Below are 17500 nucleotides of genomic sequence, written 5' to 3'. Positions count from 1 at the left end.
TGTACCCTGCACATTGACTCAGTACTGGTACCCTGTGTATACTGTACAGCCATGTTATTACCTCGTACCCTGCACATTGACTCAGTACTGGTACTCTGTGTATATAGCCAGGTTACTGATTGACTCAGTACTGGTACTCTGTGTATATAGTCAGGTTACTCATTGACTCAGTACTGGTACTCTGTGTATATAGTCAGGTTACTCATTGACTCAGTACTGGTAGTCTGTGTATATAGTCAGGTTACTCATTGTGTATTTATTATGTTTTTTTCCTTTTCTATTATTTCTCAATTTTCTTTCTCTTCATTGTTGGGAAGGGCCGTCAGTCAGCATTTCACCGTTAGTCTACACCTGTTGTTTATGAAGCATTTCACTGTCAGTCTACACCTGTTGTTCACGAAAGCATGTGACAAATAACATTTTGATTTGAACTACCTAGTTACTGCCCTTGGTTGCTAATTTCGTATGTTCACATTATTAAAAAAATGTCTGAAGCCTGATTTTTGCTGAAACAGTAGGCCTAGCTAATCTGGTTTATTTAGATCCCGTGTCCAAATTTAATAGAGCCAAAGTTCCACTCAAACTCCCATTGGTGCTGCGCCATTGGTGCTGCTGGGCAGTGCTGCTGGGGCTGCGCCATTGGGGCTGCGCCATTGGTGCTGCTGGGGCTGCGCCATTGGTGCTGCTGGGGCTGCGCCATTGGTGAGTGACGTTACAGGTCTACTTGTTGAGTACAGTACTGAATACAGTTACAGAAGTTGTAATTTAAATTCTAGCCTTGCTGTTAGTGAACTTAGAAACTAACAGCCAATGTTATATCTAGTGTTCCATCTGAATTCGCACCCTATTCCCTGAATAGTGCACTACATTTGACCAGGGCCTATAGGGAATAGGGTGCCATTTGGGACAAAACCCTAGATCTTGATAAAGATCAGGCTGTTTTGCTTCTAAGTTAACTTTTACTTACAAAAATGAAAGAGCCTGTAACCTGACGGTAATTTAGTCCGCTCTTCACAACCCCCTTCCTTTTTAACTGTATAATTACAGACCTAATAGTGTGAATTCTTCTTTTTTGCAGGTAAAATGAGTAAGGCCTCAGCTGAATCTACAGACCAAGTGATGGAGGAGGAAGTAGGTCAACTTCCGATTACAGACCAGATGATGGAGGAGGAGGTAGGTCAACATCAGATTGTCTATTTACCTGCTCACATTTTCAAATGTATCCACCTGAGCACTAACATTAATGTCTTCCCAGAGCTGGTTAAAAGTAGTGCACTAGATAGTGCCATTTGGTCCACAGCCTGACTGTAGCTTCTGTGGCAGATAACAGGACAATACGATCACTCAGGGTCTATTATGAGGTTTTTCATTAGACTCATGGTGACAGTTGTTTACTCCTCAGCCTGGGAGCTCAGCAGAGACTGAGAGACCCTCCTCTTCTCACACCAAGAGGAAGCCTGCTGTCGCAGCCAAGCACACCGGAGGGAATGAGTCTGACACCTCGGACGAGAGTGGACAGGAAGATGGCGCCTCTGACAACCCCTCAGATGGTAAGGTCTACCACTAGACCTGGGGCCAGCACATGTTTTAATGCCTCTTCATATCATTGTGGAGCCAGAAGGGGCATTTCCACACCTTGTGGATAATATTTTTGCTGGTCTATTCTGAGTTGATGTTCAAGGTTTATGTAGGGGTAAAAGAGCACTTGTTGAGAGTTATGGGCCCTGGTTATGGGCCCCAAAAGTAGTGCACTATATAGGGAATAGGGTACCATTTGGGATGCACATTAAGTGCCTGTCCTCTACTTCAGGCATGTTGGTGGTACGGCCTCCCACTGGGACTGACAACAAGGAGAGCAGAGGAGCCATGAAGCTCCGAGTGGACCTCTCAAGGAAAAAGACAGGTTCGTCTCTCACACACAGGCCATGTCTAAAATCTGGCTTACCTACTTGAATGGAATTTTTAAAGCATACTCAATTTATACATTTCACATACTATAAAACTTGTTTAGCATACCCAAAATACCTACTATTTGGAACGCAATTACAGGTACTCAGATATGGCCCACACACACCACACAGACACAAGCCCAGGGGGGGGGACCCCCTCCAGGGGGGACCCCTCAGTCAAAAACACAGGTTGGTCTCCTCGCTGTGTATATCACACTACTACTAACCAGTGGATAGTCAGATAAACACCTGCCAGCTGTTTGAATGCTCTTATCGGGTGTTTAAAAGGTTTTGACCAGGAATGGGTTTTCCTACAGCCTAATATCCAGAACTGTTGCTAGTTTAATGAAATCAATCAGTTTGGGATTGATATTGGATGTAAACGAAACATGTTTGTCTCTCGGTCTTCCTCTGTGTTTATCCAGATACCACTTTGCAGGAGAGAATAGACTGCACCGCCTGTGGACAGCAGGTCAACCACTTCCAGCGCCACTCAGTGTTTGAGCACCCCATGCTCCATGTGCTCCTCTGCAAGGTAGATACACCTGCAACACCTTCTCTGTCTATCTTTCATATGTTTATAAGTCTCTCTCCTATCATGCTAGACATCTTTCCATCTATCTATTTGTCTGTCTCTATCAAATTCTCTCTCCGTCTCTCTCACATATCCTTTCCTCTCTTTTAGTCTGTGATTGTGGGATGATTTTCTGTCTTTCTCTCTGTCTGAGCACCCCCATGCTCCTTTAGGGTTGGGCCATATATATATGATTAATTTATGTTTTTGCGAGATATTCCAAATGCCAATATCGCAGGATCACTGTTTTTTTCATTGAATTTTTTCATTTTTCTGAGCGTTTGTGTCTATGTTCTCATGTCTTTTTGCTCTCCTCTCCTTTGCTTTTTCTGTGCTGTGTGCACCTACACCAGAGATCTGAATATAATGAGGAGATGCTCATGTCCTCCTAACAATGGGAGTCATCCCAAAGGCGACAAGCTTAGGACCAAAATAAGCCCATAGAAACACATTAGGATGATTTTAGACAGATTTGGGCGAGAGTGAAACCTCTCACTTAGTTTCTTCCTCTGTTTACACACTCACACCAAGCCCCTCCCCCTGCCACTCACACCAAGCCCCTCCCCCTGCCCCTCACGCCAAGCCCCTCCCCCTGCCACTCACGCCAAGCCCCTTCCACTGCCCCTCACGCCAAGCCCCTCCCGCTGCCCCTCATAAAGTCTGCAGCATTGAAGGTCCTCAAGGCCTCTGTGGGAATGTTTTTCAGTGGCAGGGACTGGGAGACTAGTCAGGATCGAGGGAAAGATGAACGGAGCAAAGTACAGAGAGATCCTTGATGAAAACCTGCTCCAGAGCGCTCAGACTGGGGATAAGTTTCACCTTCCAACAGGACAACGACCCTAAGCACACAACCAAGAAAACGCAGGAGTGGCTTCGGGACAAATCTCTGAATGTCCTTGAGTGGTCCAGCCATGAACCCGATTGAACATCTCTGGAGAGACCTGAAAATAGCTGTGCAGCGACGCTCCCCATCCAACCTGACAGAGCTTGAGAGGATCTGCAGAGAAGAATGGGATAAACTCCCCAAATACAGGTGTGCCAAGCTTGTAACGTCATACCTAAGAAGACTCGAGGCGGCACTTGCTTCTGAAGGTGCTTCAACAAAGTACTGAGTAAAGCATCTGAATATAAAGGTGATAATTAAAAGGGACTGAATTCTTAGGTAAATGTGATATTTCTGTATATATCTATCTCAGCAAAAAAAGAAACTTCCTCTCACTGTCAACTGCGTTTATTTTCAGCAAACTTAACGTGTAAATATTTGTATGAACATAACAAGATTCTACAACTGAAATATAAACTGAACAAGTTCCATAGATATGTGACTGACAGAAATTGAATAATGTGTCCCTGAACAAAGGGTGGGTCAAAATCAAAAGTAACAGTCAGTATCTGGTGTGGCCACCAGCTGCATTAAGTACTGCAGTGCATCTCCTCCTCATGAACTGCACCAGATTTGCCAGTTCTTGCTGTGAGATGTTACCCCACTCTTCCACCAAGGCACTTGCAAGTTTCCGGACATTTCTGGGAGGAATGGCCTTAGCCCTCACCCTGCGATCCAACAGGTCCCAGACGTGCTCGATGGGATTGAAATCCGGGCTCTTCGCTGGCCATGGCAGAACACTGACATTCCTGTCTTGCAGGAAATCACGTACAGTATGGCTGGTGGCATTGTCATGCTGGAGGGTCATGTCAGGATGAGCCTGTAGGAAGGGTACCACATGAGGGAGGAGGATGTCTTCCCTGTAATGCACAGCGTTGAGATTGCCTGCAATGACAACAAGCTCAGTCCGATGATGCTGTGACACACCGCCCCAGACCATGACGGACCCTCCACCTCCAAATCGATCCAGCTCCAGAGTACAGGCCTCGGTGTAACGCTCATTCCTTCAACGATAAGTGCGAATCCGACCATCACCCCTGGTGAGACAAAACCGCAACTCGTCAGTGAAGAGCACTTTCTGCCAGTCCTGTCTGGTCCAGCAACGGTGGGTTTGTGCCCATAGGCGATGTTGCCGGTGATGTCTGGTGAGAACCTGCCTTACAACAGGCCTACAAGCCCTCAGTCCAGCCTCTCTCAGCCTATTGCGGACAGTCTGAGCACTGATGGAGGGATTGTGCGTTCCAGGTGTACCTCGGGCAGTTGTTGTTGCCATCCTGTACCTGTCCCGCAGGTGTGATGTTCGGGTGTACCGATCCTGTGCAGGTGTTGTTACACGTGGTCTGCCACTGCGAGGACGATCAGCTGTCTGTCCTGTCTCCCTGTAGCACTGTCTTAGGCGTCTCACAGTACGGACATTGCAATTCATTGCCCTGGCCACATCTGCAGTCCTCATGCCTCCTTGCAGCATACCTAAGACTCGTTCACGCAGATGAGCAGGGACCTGTCCTGCAACACTGTCCATAGAGGTCGACCTGTAGTAGTTTAGATCCACCTGCAACACTGTCCATGAGGTAGACCTGTAGTAGTTGTATGTTTTGGAGCTGATGTTTGTCTTTTGAACAGAAATGTGATATTTGGTAGGTTAAGACAGATCTCAGTATTATATTGTCTAGGGATGCACGATACATCGGGGAACATATCGGAATTGGCCGTTATTAGCTGAAAATGCGAACATCGGCATCTGGAGGAATACGCAGATTTAAAGAGGAGTCCGTAATTTGTTTTCTAATGATCATGGGTGCGACTGCATCTAGTGTATTGCGCAAGGTTAAATTGAATTCCTCAGTTAGTTGGTTAACTGATTTTTGTCCTCTGACATCCTTGGGTAGGCGGAGGGGAGTCTGGAAGGGCATCTAGGAATCTTTGGGTTGTCTGAGAATTTATAGCACTGCTTTTGATGATCCTTGGCTGGGTTCTGAGCAGATTATTTGTTGCGATTGCAAACGTAATAAAATGGTGGACTGATAGTCCAGGATTATGAGGAAAAACATTAAGATCCACAACATTTATTCCATGGGACAAAACTAGGTCCAGGGTGTCCAGGCACATGTTGGACAAAACCCACTGAGTCGATGATGGCTCTGAAAGCCTTTTGGAGTGGGTCTGTGGACTTTTCCATGTGAATATAAAGTCACCAAAAATGTGAATATTATCTGCTATGACTTCAAGGTCCGATAGGAATTCAGGGAACTCAGTGAGGAACGCTGTATATGGCCCAGGAGGTCTGTAAACAGTAGCTATGAAAAGTGATTGAGTAGGCTGCATAGACTTCATGACTAGAAGCTCAAAAGATGAAAACTGCGTGTTTTTTTTGTAAATTGAAATTTGCTATCGTAAATGTTAGCAACACCTCCGCCTTTGCGGGATGCGCGGGGGATATGGTCACTAGTGTAACCAGGAGGTGAGGCCTCATTTAACACAGTAAATTCATCAGGCTTTAGCCATGTTTCAGTCAGGCCAATCACATCAAGATTATGATCAGTGATTAGTTCATTGACTGACTGCCTTGGAAGTGAGGGATCTAACATTAAGTAGCCCTGTTTTGAGGTGTGAGAGATCACAATCTCTTTCAATAATGACAGGAACGGAGGTCTTTATTCTAGTGAGATTGCTAAGGCGAACACCGCCATGTTTAGTTTTGCCCAACCTAGATCGAGGCACAGACACGGTCTCAATGGGGATAGCTGAGCTGACTACACTGACTGCTAGTGGCAGACTCTACTAAACTGGCAGGCTGGCTAACAGCCTGCTGCCTGGCCTGCACCCTATCTCATTGTGGAGCTAGGGGAGTTAGAGCCCTGTCTAGATTCGTAGATAAAATGAGAGCACCCCTCCAGCTAGGATGGAGTCCGTCACTCCTCAACAGGCCAGGCTTGGTGCTGTTTGTGGGTGAGTCCCAGAAAGAGGGCCAATTATCTACAAATTCTATCTTTTGGGAGGGGCAGAAAACAGTTTTCAACCAGCGATTGAGTTGTGAGACTCTGCTGTAGAGCTCATCACTCCCCCTAACTGGGAGGGGGCACGAGACAATTAATCGATGCCGACACATCTTTCTAGCTGATTTACACGCTGAAGCTATGTTGTGCTTGGTGACCTCTGACTGTTTCATCCTAACATCGTTGGTGCTGACGTAGATAACAATATCCCTATACTCTCTACACTCGCCGGTTTTAGCTTTAGCCAGCACCATCTTCAGATTAGCCTTTACGTCGGCAGCCCTGCCCCCTGGTAAACAGTGTATGATCGCTGGATGATTCGTTTTAAGTCTAATACTGCGGTTAATGGAGTCGCCAATGACTAGGGTTTTCAATTTGTCAGAGCTAATGGTGGGAGGCTTCAGCGGCTCAGACCCGGTAACGGGAGGAGTAGAGACCAGAGAAGGCTCGGCCTCTGACTCCGACCCGTTGCTTAATGGGGAGAACTGGTTGAAAGTTTCTGTTGGCTGAATGAGCGACACCGGTTGAGCATTCCTACAGCATTTCCCTCCAGAAGCCAAAGTTGTCCTGCTGCGGGGACCGTGCGAGGGGATTTATGCTAACGTTACTATCTGTACTTAATGGTGGCATAGACGCTGTTTCATCCTTTCCTACACTGAAATTACTCTTGCCTAATGATTGCGTCTGAAGCTGGGCTTGCAGCACAGCTATCCTCGCCGTAAGGCGATCGTTCTCCTGTATATTATGAGTACAGCGACTGCAATTAGAAGGCATCATGTTAATGTTACTTCTTAGCTTCGGCTGGTGGAGGTCTTGACGAAACACATCCAGATAAAGCGTCCGGGGTGAAAAAGTTGAATGGAAAAAAAGTTGAGTGAGGGGGAAAACGAAAAATATAAACGGTAATTAAAAGTGAAAACCGTAAAGTTGTCAGGTAGCAAAGTAAGGTAGTAACTACGTACATTTTTTTTTAATGAACGCGTTAAATAATTATGTGACGTGGAGTCATATTCTGGTCCTGATTGGTCAACAAGCTTATTTGACACATCAAATAGTGTTAAATTGTGTATATTTTTTGACACGCAAAGACCCAAACAGCGTTCCAAAGAAATCCTGGTCGAGAATGAAACAACTGAACAAATGAACAACAAAACAGCACTGCAAGTGAAAGAAATAGGTTTTGATTATTTTTTTGCTGGTAATGGGGACGTAAATGCCTAAACTGGATGACGCTGGGCCAATTGTGCGCCGCCCTATGGGACACCCAATCACGGCCGGATGTGATACAACCTAGATTCGAACCAGGGACTGTAGTGATGCCTCTTGCACTGAGATGCAGTGCCTTAGACCGCTGCGTCCAAACTATTTAACTGTAATGCTTAAAAGGCAAAAAAATGTAATATCAATTTTCGGTATTGTTTTTTTTTTTGCAAGGAAAATATCGGTATCAGCCAAAAATGTAATATCTGTGCATCACTATGTTCCTCCCTTGTTGTTTTCTCTTCCTCTAGTCGTGCTATAAGTATTACACCAGCGACGATATCAATAAAGACGAGGATGGCATGGATGAACAGTGCAGGTAGGTCTCCATTGTTGTAGCTGCCATAAGGTCCCTGTTCTACTGCTTGAGTATCGCCACCTCTTGTACAATATTGGCTCTCGATTACGAGTACTGGCACCTATTTTAGTCCACACCAAGGGCTCCGTCCCAACTGCCACCCTATTCCCTATATAGTGCACTACTTTTGTCATTTTTAGAAGGATTCATTACTTCCCAACAACAGCTGCAAATCCCAATTTAAGATATGTCAGGTTTTGAAGTTCACTTTCCCTGCTGTCTTAACTATGCCCCAAGGTGGTGTGCTGAAGGTGGCAACCTGATCTGCTGTGACTACTGCCACAACGCCTTCTGTAAGAAGTGCATCCTGCGTAACCTGGGGCGCAAGGAGCTGTCCATGATCACCGACGAGCACAGTAAATGGTCCTGCTATATCTGCAGTCCTCAGCCCCTCTCAGACATCGCCTCCAACTGCTCCAACATCATGACCAAGCTGGAGAGCTTCTGGAGCACGGGACGCAAGAAAGAGAGGGAGGAGAAAGAGAGGAAGGAGGTGAAAAGGCACAGTAAGGGTAAAGGTCACCACCACCATGGTAAAGCTGTGGTGAACGGTAAGGAGCATTCAGACGGGTCAGGGACCTCACCTTCTCCTATAAGACCCTGAAGGTCCCCAAGGAGCTGGTGAAGAGGACCAAGAAGCTGATTGAGACGACTACAGGGCTCAACAACACCTTCATCCATTTCATCAAGCAGGCTGAGGCGGAACAGGGAGCAGGAGGAGGTGGAAGCGGGACCAGACACCTCAAGGCCTTCAGGTATCCTAACATGTTAATATTATGACTGCTACAAAGTAAATGAGGCAGCCTAATTCTGTTATTTTGCCTAATCTATCCATTCATCCATCTCTCTCGCTCTCTCTCTAGGTCTGTTCTGGCTGATTTAAAGAAGGCTCATGCTGCCCTAGAGGAGGACTTGGAGTCACAGTTCACTTCCCAGGACCAAGGGATGCAGAACGGGGATGCTGTCTCCAACACCGACGGCCACTATCAGATTGACAACATGGTTGAGGATGGACAGGAGGCAGAAGAGTATAAAATGGCCGACACTGAGGATGGGGAGGAGCTAAAGGAGGATGGGGGCTTGTCAGAGGACACAGAGATGGAGTGTAGCCCCGTCCCCGCGCCTCAGGACCACTCGGACACAGAGACAGACAGCCAGGCCAAAGACCAGACAGCAGTGAAAGTAGTGGAGGAGGAGGAGGAGGAAGAAGAGGAGGATGGAGAGGAGGAGGAGGAGGAGGAGGGTGACCGGGATAAAGACATTGTGTCCGTCGGGCCGTCTGTCCCTGATGAGCTCTTCCAGATGGTAGAGAGTCTGGCGGACTCCACAGGGTTAACGCCCGGCAACGACGCCATGGAACCCACAGCTGCTAGCCAATCCGAGAGCCCCGCCGCCGGCTCAAACAGGAAGTCACTTGAAACCCATAAGGAGAAGGCCATGCCCAAGGTGAAGAACCTGATCGTGAAGCTGACGCCCGTTCCCGTGGTTACCACACGCACCTCCAGGTCTAAGAGTAGGGATGGGGGGAAGGAGATGAGTAAGGATGGGGGAAGGAGATGAGTAAGGATGGGGGGGAAGGAGATGAGTAAGGATGGGGGGAAGGAGATGAGTAAGGATGGGGGGAAGGAGATGAGTAAGGACGGGGGGAAGGAGATGAGTAAGGACGGGGGAAGGAGATGAGTAAGGACGGGGGGAAGGAGATGAGTAAGGACGGGGGAAGGAGATGAGTAAGGACGGGGGGAAGGAGAGGAGTAAGGACGGAGGGAAGGAGAGGAGTAAGGACGGAGGGAAGGAGAGGAGTAAGGACGGAGGGAAGGAGAGGAGTAAGGACGGAGGGAAGGAGAGGAGTAAGGACGGAGAGAAGGAGAGGAGTAAGGACGGAGAGAAGGAGAGGAGTAAATGTGGAGGGAAGGAGAGGGGTAAGGATGGGGGGAAGGAGAAGGAGAGGAGTAAGGATGGAGAGAAGGAGAGGAGTAAATGTGGAGGGGAAGGAGAGGGGTAAGGATGGGGGGAAGGAGAGGGAGAAGGAGAGGAGTAAGGATGGAGAGAGGGAGAGGAGTAAGGATGGAGGGAGGGAGAGGAGTAAGGATGGAGGGAGGGAGAGGAGTAAGGATGGAGGGAGGGAGAGGGGTAAGGATGGAGGGAGGGAGAGGAGTAAGGATGGAGGGAAGGAGAGGAGTAAGGATGGAGGGAAGGAGAGGAGTAAGGATGGAGGGAAGGAGAGGAGTAAGGATGGAGGGAAGGAGAGGAGTAAGGATGGAGGGAAGGAGAAGAGTGAGGAGGAGGAGGAGGGTAAGGAGGTGGAGGAAGGTGGGGGCTCTGAGGATGACAGCCGCCGCTCTAGCCGCACAAAGACCACACCCCTCAGGAAGTCATCTGACGGGAAGAACAAGATGGCCGAATCCTCTCAGGAGAACAGCGACTCAGAGGGCAAGGGGAAGAGTCCCAGCAAGCTGAAGAGTAGAACCAAAGGCAGCTCGGAGAAGGAGGAGGAGGAGGAGGAGCAGAGCAATGCCTCCTCCAAGGTGACCGCTGACCCTTCTAAACAGGAAGTGGACTCAGACTCTGACGAGGTTCCGGACATCCTGCTCCAGACTGCAGCGGCGGAACACAGCTCTGACGAGGATGCGCAGCAGGACGCCGATGGTAACCAGGGCAACAGTAGCTTCAAAAGGTGCCTGTTCAAACTCGGCAAGAAAGACGGTGAGGGGGAGGAGAATGACAAGGTGAAGACTGAGAAAAAGCTGGCGGCCAAACGCAAACTGAAAGCTGACGATTCAGACAACTCAGAGTCCGACTCGGACGAAGACGCGAAGAAGAAAAAGAAGTCCTCCACGGCTTCTGCCAAAAAGACATCCAAGAAGAAGGGCTCGGGCGGCTCCTCTAACTCTGACTCTGACCTGGAGAAGGAGATGAAGGGACTCAGCAAACTGGGCACGGGGAAACGGAGGAGCAGCCGCGTGAAGAAAGAAAGAGAGGAGAAGGAGAACAAGGGCGGAGATCGGAGGCGGTCGTACGAACTGAAACGCAAAGCCAGAAGTAGAGGAGCCAAGCAGCAAGATTCATCGTCTGATGACGTGGAGGAGGAGGAGGAGGGAGGAGGGTCTGGAGAGGAGAGTGGAGACCAGCAGAAGATTAAACCCATCGTGGAGGAGACGGTGGTAGCAGGGAGGGGAACCTTCCACCAGTCTTCAGGTGAGTAGAGCTGTTGTTTCTGAAATCTGTATATTGGGCTCTTCGTTTCTACAAGGCAGACGGTACACTGTGTTGTCAATACAACTTGACCTAAACTCCACTGAATTAACACCTGACCTCGGCAGTGTTTTCCACAAGTACATAGAGTAGCCATCCAAATGGAAAAAGTAGCCAGCCAGGTGCCCCCGGGGTCTGAGGCTTGACCCCCAGGGTTTGGCATTTTTGGCCAAAGGAACTCTATTTTGGTGGCCTCTGGTACATTCTAAAGATTCCATCCGAATTAGTCAGTGAAATTATTTGACACTTTATCGAGTTCACTTCCCAGATTGGAAAAATTTGTTGTGGTTTTGTGTACAACAGGGCTCTCCAACCTTGTTCCTGGAGAGATACCCTCCTGGAGGTTTTAACTCCAACCCTGTTCCTGGAGAGATACCCTCCTGGAGGTTTTAACTCCAACCCTGTTCCTGGAGAGATACCCTCCTGTAGGTTTTAACTCCAACCTCAGTTGTAACTAACATGATTTAGTTTATCAACCAGCTAATTATTAGTCAGGTGCGCTAGATTAGGCTTTGAGTGAAAACCTACAAGCCTGTAGCTCTCCAGGAACAGAGATAGAGAGCTCTGGTAAAGAAAGACTACAATTTAAATGATGTTGTATGAATTCAGTTTATTGTTGTTTTGAATATGGTCTGGGCCTATATGATCAGGATTATTTTCTAAATAGGAGAACATTTGAACCTGTCTTCTCTTGAGTTTAGGTGTACAAAGTTTTACACAAATTACAAGATTACATCAGTTTTCAGTATTATCGTTCTGATTTTACATATCCTTAATTAATGTGAACTGATCATTAGTTAGGACCCTATAAAATGTGTTTTTTATTGTCTGATTCCATTTTATTTCCCAAATTCCGTTTTCTCTTAGTTTTTTCAGGTTTCTGTTTTTTTTTTAATATCGAAATCACACTTTTAAAAATAGAAAAACAACTAATTGGATGTTTTAAGTCCACAACAATGCTTAAACCTCATCAGGAGACCGCTTTGATATCTGGGAAAAACCTGATCAATTAAAATGTTTGGGTGTAGTTGGCCTTCAATTCAATGGCGTGCCCGGCAAGAGGCTGTTTATGGCGCGCCCGGCAAGAGGCTGTTTATGGCGCGCCCGGCAAGAGGCTGTTTATGGCGCGCCCGGCAAGAGGCTGTTTATGGCGCGCCCGGCAAGAGGCTGTTTATGGCGCGCCCGGCAAGAGGCTGTTTAGCATCACCGTCTGGCCAGCCCTGACATCCTAGGAAAGGACACCTAGGAAATCCTTGTCCCGTTGCAATACCATGGACATATAACCACGTTGCATGATTTATAAACGGCAAAGGCGTATAGGAGATCAACTTTATTCAGTTCTACACCTTTTAGAAAATAGTCACTTGCTGTTCAGTTGTCAAAGCACAGTAAATAGCCTGCCGTGCGCCGTGACTCCGCGTGGCTTGCTATGTGAAATAGGCCAAAGAAAATAAATGTGCCAGAAAACAATTAGGCTAAGTGGATTTTCACTCGTTGTTACCGTTTACGTTACATTCTAATTCACCAGCGTGCTCTGTAAGGAAATTAAACTGCAACCACAGTATGCAGAAATTGTACCGGGGGGGTGGGACAGATGGCAGAATGCGTTACCTTGTCATCGCTCGCTTTGTGACGGACAGGACTATCCTATCAATAGATGGCTAGCAGATGCATATTATTCATTATAGCAGGAGACGGTCTGACAGACTGGCGAACAAAGACTTTTAAATTGAAAGTATTGTAGTTTATCTGAAGTGGAAAATGTAGCTGATTAACTGACTTTCGTCTCTTATGGGAAAACGCTGTCTCTAACCCCTGACCCCTCCCTCTCTGTGTGTCTGAAGGAGATGAAGGTAACCATGACGCTTCTCAGATGGCTGAGGATGATGATGATGATGATGATCCAGAGAACAGGTATTAAAAAGTATTTTCATTCAAGACAAACCAAATATGTCCTGAACTGCATGCTTCTCAACCTGCTGACGAACATCCTTCAATCCTTTTTCTTATTTCCTTTACTTTTCTTATTTCCTTTACTTACGAGATGGCTGCCGTTTTGTGTTATTTTGTGTTTTTTCACATTGTACATAATGTTGCTGCTACTTTCTCTTATGATCGAAAAGAGCTTCTGGACATCAGAACAGCAATTACTCACCTCGAACTGGACAAAGACTTTTTAATGAGTCCGACGTGAAGGATATACTGCTTCTCCGAGAACAGGTCCAAATCCTTGTAATTCGTGTTAAGAAAAGATGGAGGTACAGGGGTGGAGATCTGGGTGCCTTGTGAGAATTAGTCTGCGAGTGGGTAATCCGCCTCTACACGTTGGCCAATAGAACGGATGGTAATCACTGGATAATAACCTGGATGAGCTCCGTTCAAGACTATCCTACCAACGGGACATTCAAAACTGTAATATCTTATGTTTCACAGAGTCGTGGCTCAACGACGAGACGGATAATATACAGTTGGCTGGGTTTTCCGTGCATCGGCAGGACAGAATAGCTAAGTCCGGCAAGACGAGGGTGGTGTGTATTTGTCAACAGCTGGTGCAAGATGTCTAATATTAAAGAAGTCTTGAGGTATTGCTCGCCTGAGGTAGTGTGGTCTACAGCTTATCATGAGGTACTCTATCTACCAAGAGAGATCATATATATTATTCGTAGCCGTCTATTTACCACCAAAAACCGATGCTGCCACTAAGACCACTCTCAACGAGCTGTATCAGGCCATAAGCAAACAAGAAAATGCTCATCCAGAAGCTGTGCTCCTGGTGGCTGGGTACTTTAATGCAGGCAAACTGAAATCAGTTTTACAACATTTTTACCAACATGTCACATGCAACCAGAGGAAAACAAACAAAACAAACTCTAGACCACCTTTACTCCACACAGAGACGTGTACATATCTCTGCCTCGCCCTCCATTTGGCAAATCTGACCATAATTCTATCCTCCTGATTCCTGCTTACAAGCAAAAACTAAAGCAGGAAGTACCAGTGACTCGCTCAATACGTAAATGGTCAAATGACGCGGATGCTACGCTACGGGACTGTTTTGCTAGCACAGAATGGAATATGTTCCAGGATTCATCCAATGGGATTGAGGAGTATACCACCTCAGTCACCGGCTTCATCAATAATAATAATAACGACGTCGTCCCCACAGTGACCGTATGTACATATCCCAACCAGAAGCCATGGATTACAGGCAACATCCGCACCGAGCTAAAGGCTCGACTGCCGCTTTCAAGGAGCGAGACACTAATCCGGACGCCTATAAGAAATCCCGCTGTGCCCTCAGACCAACCATCAAACAAGTAAAGCTTCAATACAGGACTAAGATTGAATCCAACTACACTGGCTCTGATGCTCGTCGGATGTTGCAGGGTTTACAACTACAATGGGGAACCCAGCCACGAGATGCCCAGTGATCTGAGCCTACCAGACGGGCTTAATGTCTTTTATGCTCGCTTCGAGGCAAGCAATATTGAAGCATGCACGAGAGCACCAGCTGTTCCGGACGACTATGTGATCACGCTCTCCGTAGCCGAGGTGAGCAAGACCTTTAAATAGGTCAACATACACAAGGCTGTACGAGCACTCTCGGACCAACTGGCAAGTGTCTTCAGTGACTTTTTCATCTTCTCCCTGACCAAGTCTGTAATACCTACATGTTTCAAGCAGACCACCATAGTCCCTGTGCCCAAGAAAGCGAAGGTAACCTGCCTAAATGACTACCGCCCCGTAGCACTCACGTCAGTAGCCAGGAAGTGCTTTGAAAGGCTGTATTTACATTGCCCCCCCCTTTACACTGCTTCTACATGCTGTTTATTTTCTGTGCGTAGACACTTTACCCCTACCTACTTGTACAAATTACATCAACTAACCTGTACCCCTGCATATTGACCCGGTACCCCCTGTATATAGCCTCGTTATTTATTTATATATATATATATATATTTTACTTTCGTTTATTTAGTAAATATCTTAACTCTATTTCTTGAATTGCATTGTTTGTTAAGGGCTTGTAAGTAAGCATTTCACTAAGTTCTACACCTGTTGTATTCGGCATTTCACTGTGAGGTCTACACCTGTTGTATTCAGCATTTCACTGTGAGGTCTACACCTGTTGTATTCGGCATTTCACTGTAAAGTATACACCTGTTGTATTCAGAGCATGTGACAAATCACATTGATTTTACATTTCTTCGTCCTTAATAGAATTGCCAAGAAGATGCTGCTGGCCCAGATCAAGGCCAACTACTCTTCAGGAGCAGAGGAGAGCTCTGACGAGGACGGAGAAGAGAAGGAACAGAAGAAGGGGAAGGGAGGAGAGGAGCAGGAGGAGGGTGAGCTACATTGACTTTTTCACTTCATACTTGTTGATACAGTGATTCTGCAGTTCCTCTTTCCACCACTAATGGTTTATGTCACTAGACTAGATCTTGAAACCATAAATAACTGCTTGTGTTCCCCTCAACAGTTGACGACGATGATGATGATGATGATGATGATGAAGGGGGCTCTGACGTGGACATGAAGAAGAGTGTGGGGCGTCGCCACAGGCTGCTCCGCCACAAACTGACGCTGAACGAAGGGGAGTCGGGAGAGGAGAAGGAGAAACCAGCTAGCAAGGGGAAGAAGGAGACCAAGAGGACCAGACGGAAAGGTACGAGGGCTGTCTGGCTGTTTGGCACGGTCTGGCTGGCTGGCCTGGTCTGTCTAGCTGGCCCGGTCTGTCTAGGCCTCTGTAATAACACCTAAGGAACAGAATGAAAGTCCTACTCAGCAAACTGATGACAGTTTTCAATCAACTCTACCTCCCGCCTCTCTCTCTATCCCCCTCTTTCTCCCTCTCTTCTCTCTCTCATTCTTTCTCCTTCTGCTTCTACACCTGCATTGCTTGCTGTTTTGGGTTTTAGGCTGGGTTTCTGTACAGCACTTTGAGATATCAGCTGATGTAAGAAGGGCTATGTAAATAAATTTGATTTGATTCTCCCCTCTCCCTGTGCCCTGTCTTCTCTTCTCCTCCCCTCTTGCTCTCCCCCTCTTCTCTCTCCCTCCCCCTCTTCTCTCTCCCTCCCCCTCTCCAGTGGGTAGTGATGACTCGGCAGACTCAGACTTTAAGGAGTCAGCTAGCAGCAGTGAGTCGGGAGTTAGTGAGGAGATCAGTGAGAAGGAGTCATCGTCAGAGGAGGAGTCGGAGTCTGAGAAGGAAGGCAGTAGCCGCAGGAGGACCACGCGCTCCTCCAAGAAGAAGAAGAAGAAGAAGAAGGAGGAGAGGAGCTACGCACAGAAGAAGAAACGGCGCCGCATCAAGGTCCAGGACACTTCATCCGACAAGGTATAGGGAAGGAGAGGATTTTCTCCTTACTCCTGAACAATTCTATATTTGTGAATTTGGTCTGGAATTCATTGGTTGGTCAATGTTTGATTGTTACCACATCATAGGTCACTATGTGTGATTTGGATTGGTCAGTTGACCCCTGGGGGTTGAAGTTTAAAGGTTTACCCACATTCTGTCCTCCCAGAGCGGGTCAGGAGAGGACGGCTCGGGGAAGGAGGATGGAGACACTCCTAAAGGACAGAGGAAGAAGATCAGAAAAATCCTCAAGGACGACAAGCTGAGGACGGAAACGAGGGATGCCCTAAAGGAGGAAGAGGAGAGGAGGAGACGCATCGCTGAGAGGGAGCAGCTCAGGGAGAAACTCAGAGAGGTAAAAAGTCAACTGTGTGTGCTCTGTTGTCATGGCATCCGCTAATGGGATGAAGATGATGATCAAGATGGACTGAGTCAATCAATGAGTCAACTACTCCTTCTGCCTGATGGTACGCTGACGAGCGCGATGGATGTGTGGTCCATTGTGGTTCAGATAAGAGCGTGGTACCAGCTATGCCATGTTTCCACAGTGATCACAGAAATGTACTGAATGTGCTCTTTCAATAGATTGGAAGTCGCTTAGCATTTCCTTAGTATAAAGGTTTGAATGCTTGTGGACTAGAAGATCAGCTGCCCTATACTCCTAGGAACATAACCTGTCCCAACCAGCAGAACAGTCTCCCAGCTGCCCTATACTCCTAGGAACATAACCTGTCCCAACCGGCAGAACAGTCTCCCAGCTGCCCTATACTCCTAGGAACATAACCTGTCCCAACTGGCAGAACAGTCTCCCAGCTGCCCTACCTATAGTCCTAGGAACATTAAACCTGTCCCAACCAGCAGAACAG

At 47.2% G+C, this 17500-nt stretch overlaps 1 protein-coding gene across 1 annotated transcript in view; it reads left to right on the top strand.

Moving 5' to 3' along the window:
* LOC106591038 (transcriptional regulator ATRX) overlaps positions 1–17500 on the top strand; it is a 174758-nt gene that overhangs the window by 7371 nt on the left and 149887 nt on the right. The window contains 14 exon segments of the mRNA XM_045724998.1: positions 1079–1173; positions 1403–1550; positions 1811–1903; positions 2375–2484; positions 7914–7981; positions 8258–8598; positions 8601–8775; positions 8884–9574; positions 10201–11215; positions 13117–13186; positions 15494–15621; positions 15756–15941; positions 16366–16616; positions 16804–16989. Coding sequence (XP_045580954.1) covers positions 1084–1173; positions 1403–1550; positions 1811–1903; positions 2375–2484; positions 7914–7981; positions 8258–8598; positions 8601–8775; positions 8884–9574; positions 10201–11215; positions 13117–13186; positions 15494–15621; positions 15756–15941; positions 16366–16616; positions 16804–16989 — 3552 coding nt within the window. The 5' untranslated portion in view covers positions 1079–1083.

The sequence above is a fragment of the Salmo salar genome, chromosome ssa09, assembly GCF_905237065.1.
Source record: "Salmo salar chromosome ssa09, Ssal_v3.1, whole genome shotgun sequence".
Classification (NCBI taxonomy): Eukaryota; Metazoa; Chordata; class Actinopteri; order Salmoniformes; family Salmonidae; genus Salmo; species Salmo salar.
The sequence above is the reverse complement of the archived record's forward strand: the minus strand, read 5'-3'. Positions and strand labels throughout refer to the sequence as shown.